This window comes from Mastomys coucha, unplaced genomic scaffold, assembly GCF_008632895.1.
Source record: "Mastomys coucha isolate ucsf_1 unplaced genomic scaffold, UCSF_Mcou_1 pScaffold23, whole genome shotgun sequence".
Taxonomy (NCBI): domain Eukaryota; kingdom Metazoa; phylum Chordata; class Mammalia; order Rodentia; family Muridae; genus Mastomys; species Mastomys coucha.
In genome coordinates, this window is record NW_022196906.1 from 78,386,765 (window position 1) to 78,390,174 (window position 3,410).

Here is a 3,410-nt window from a genome sequence, read left to right on the forward strand (position 1 = left end):
CCCAACTTGCTTCATGGTCATGATGTTTGTGCAGGAATAGAAACCCTGACTAAGACAATAGTGGTACTTATTTACTCTGCATTGCTATAGAGTGGTACCTGGCCCACCGCATTTGCTAAGAAGGTGTAGAATGTATAATAACTGAATATTAATATGTCGCCTAATTGAAAGGATAAGCCTGACCTAGAGATTATGAAATGCTTTTTTTTTTCTGGCCATAGACTGTTTTTCTTCATCTAACATAATGGATTTTATTTTGAAGGCATTGTTCATAGTGATCTGAAGCCTGCTAACTTTCTAATAGTTGATGGAATGTTAAAGCTAATTGATTTTGGGATTGCAAACCAAATGCAGCCAGATACAACAAGCATTGTTAAAGATTCTCAGGTAGGACTTTTGCTGTCTTGTTTGTATTTTAGTGTTTTGAACCAGGGTCTCACATAACCTAGAGTATACTTGACTTTGCTCTGATCCCTTCAACTCCTGATCCTGCTGCCTGTGCACCCCAGGTGTGGGAATGCAGGTGTGGGATTGCAGGTGTCAGCCCCACACCTGGCCTCAGGTAGACTGTCCACCCCAGGTGTGGGAATGCAGGTGTGGGATTGCAGGTGTCAGCCCCACACCTGGCCTCAGGTAGATTGTCCACCCCAGGTGTGGGATTGCAGATATGAGCCCCAACCCCTGACTTCAGGTAGGATTTTTGATGACTGGTTTACTACAAGACTTAGTTCCTTTTTATTTGTTAAATATTTTGCCAAAATAATATTTTTACCAACCATGTTCTTCCAAAAATTTTAAGTCTTTTTAAAGAATAGAAACTATGTTTATAAAAGAACATGGTCAAAGCCATGGTCAATTTGATTTATAAAAGCCGTTCAAGATCAGACAAGTATATTTATGAATTTTGAATGATTTTCTCATAGCTGAGGCAGAGCAGAGAGTAATTGCAATTTCATGTTCTCCATTGTCCTGTTTCTTTTTCTTATTGCTTAAATTTGGGAGAAAGTTTTAAGAGAGCCTTATTGGGAATACTGAAGTGTTCCGTTCCACTCCTCTACGTTAAAAAAGAAATATTTTACTTATTATTTGTGTGTGTGTGTGTGTGTGTGTGTGTGTTTGTGTGTGTGTGTGTGTTTCCAGACTCAAGCATGCCATTGTGGAGGTGAGGGAATGGCTTTTATAAACCAGTTCTCTCCTACTGTGGGCCCTAGGAGCCAAAGTCAGATTGTGTGTGCAGCAAGCTCTACAGCCCAGCTGTGTTTTGTAGTGAGATTTTCAGTGGTAAATATCATGAAGCCGAAGTAGAGAGATAAAAACAGCTGAAAGGTGATCTCGGCTGTAACTCATAGACTGTGGCCATGGACGAAGATAAATCTGTAGACACCGTGCATTTAGTCATTCTTTTTGACAGTCATTCCTTATTTTTTGTTTCAAAAGTACAGGCGATGAACCGTGTGTGTAGATAAGACCGAAGTTCCCTATGGCAAGATCTTAGCATGCAGACATTTTGTTATCTTAGAATAGCCAGAGAAACTCTTATCTGATTTAGTTTTCAAACCAATCTCAGTCTGCCTGTGGGGCCAAATAATATTGGGAGATGAAGGTAGCTGGCTCCTTTTATTCATGTATTAATTTGTTGCTTGGTTTATTGAAGGGAGAATATGTTGAATTTATTTGAATCTGTCAGAGTTCAGAATTCGCCTAGACAGTTGTAAAGGCAGATAATGTTAGCTCTGCAGCACAGTTACAAAGCACGGTGCTCCAAAAAGAGTCAGTTCATTTCCAACCCAACTCATTTGATTAGAATTGTGATGTGATATTACATACATTCATATAGTGTTGGCAGTTATTTGGATTTTTCATGTCTGTCATTTAAATTATTAGTTATTTAAATTTCCAAGAATCTGACATTTATATATTTGCAAATCTAGAAAAATGTTCTCAATGATTTCATTGTGATTTACAAATAGGTTGGCACAGTTAACTACATGGCCCCAGAAGCAATCAGAGACATGTCTTCTTCAAGAGAAAATGGGAAAATCAAGACCAAGGTACTGGGAAGAGCTCTCCCCTGGCACCCATGAGCTCCTGTGAATTGTCATGGGATTCAGTTCACCGCTCTTTTGTCTTTTTTTTCATTTTATTATTTTATGTGCGTGGTTGTTATTTTAGTCTCAGTGAGTGCTGCTTGCCTCCTTGATGTCCCTTATGAGGGGCCCATTTTCTCTTTGAGATGTGTCAAGCTCCCAGGCTTGCAGGGTTCGAAAGCTCACACAGGACTGGGTCCCAGCATTCTTCATGTCATACACAATCCTACTTCTTAAGCAGTGAGGATCTTGTCTGTTTTCCCCTCTGTGAGGTGGACTTGTTGAGTAATGTGTATTTTAAAAGAAAACAAGGAGTAACAGAGAAAGAAATTTCTCAGGTCAGCATCCAGCTCACTGCTGAATAAGTTTACTTTTCTTCCCTGGAAACTATGCTTTCTGGTAGTTTTTCAAATAACTTACATAGCATTTATGTGTCTATGTCCATGTCCATGTCTGTCCAAATGTGTATGATGTATGTATTTGTGTGTACACATTTATGCTCTGAGTGTGCATATTTGTGCCATAGCACATATAGAGAGGGCCCAGGGCAGCTGTGTGCCTGTGTATCTGTTCTCGCCGCCTGTCTTATTGAACCAGTCTTTGTGTTGCTGTGCATGCCAGGCTTGGGCGTGTCCTCTGCCTTCTCCCGCTGTCTTTTCCTGGGTTGCCATGTCTGCTTTGACATTGGTTTCTGAGCGTTCAGTCGGGTCCTCACACTTCATGACAAGTGCTTTACCCTGGAGCCATCTCCCCAGCCCAGCATGCATAAAGCCTTGCCAAGTCATTTTATCTTAGGAAGCTGTTTTCATAATTGTTTGTCCTTTGTTTTCTTTTCTGATTTATATTTGCTGCCTTTTCCTTTTGGTAAGGTTTTCTTTAGACTTTTCATGGTTTTGTTGAACTTAAAAACAAAAACAGATGTTTATTTCATTCACAAATTCTGTTTCCCTTTGTTTCCCAGTTTATATTTTTGTTTGTTGTTTTCATGTATACTCTGGTTTTTGTTGTTGTTGACAGGATCTAACTGAAGCCTTGGCTGACCTTGAACTTGTTCCAATTCTTCTGCATGGTGTCACCACTGACAGTACCCAGAACTAAACCTAGGCACTTTACTGCAGTACCCAGAACTGAACCTAGGCACTTAGAACTGAACCTAGGCACTTCACTGCAGTACCCAGAACTGAACCTAGGCACTTCATTGACAGTACCCAGAACTGAACCTAGGCACTTCATTGACAGTACCCAGAACTGAACGTAGGCACTTCACTTCAGTACCCAGAACTGAACCTAGGCACTTCACTGCAGTACCCAGAACTGGACCTA

At 40.5% G+C, this 3,410-nt stretch overlaps 1 protein-coding gene across 2 annotated transcripts in view; it reads left to right on the forward strand.

Moving 5' to 3' along the window:
• Positions 1-3,410, forward strand: part of Ttk (TTK protein kinase) — a 39,061-nt gene that overhangs the window by 28,301 nt on the left and 7,350 nt on the right. For both annotated transcript variants that reach the window (XM_031343206.1, XM_031343207.1), the window contains exons 17-18: positions 263-387; positions 1,971-2,051. In XM_031343206.1, the coding sequence (XP_031199066.1) occupies positions 263-387; positions 1,971-2,051 (206 nt within the window). The remainder of the gene's footprint in view (positions 1-262; positions 388-1,970; positions 2,052-3,410) is intronic.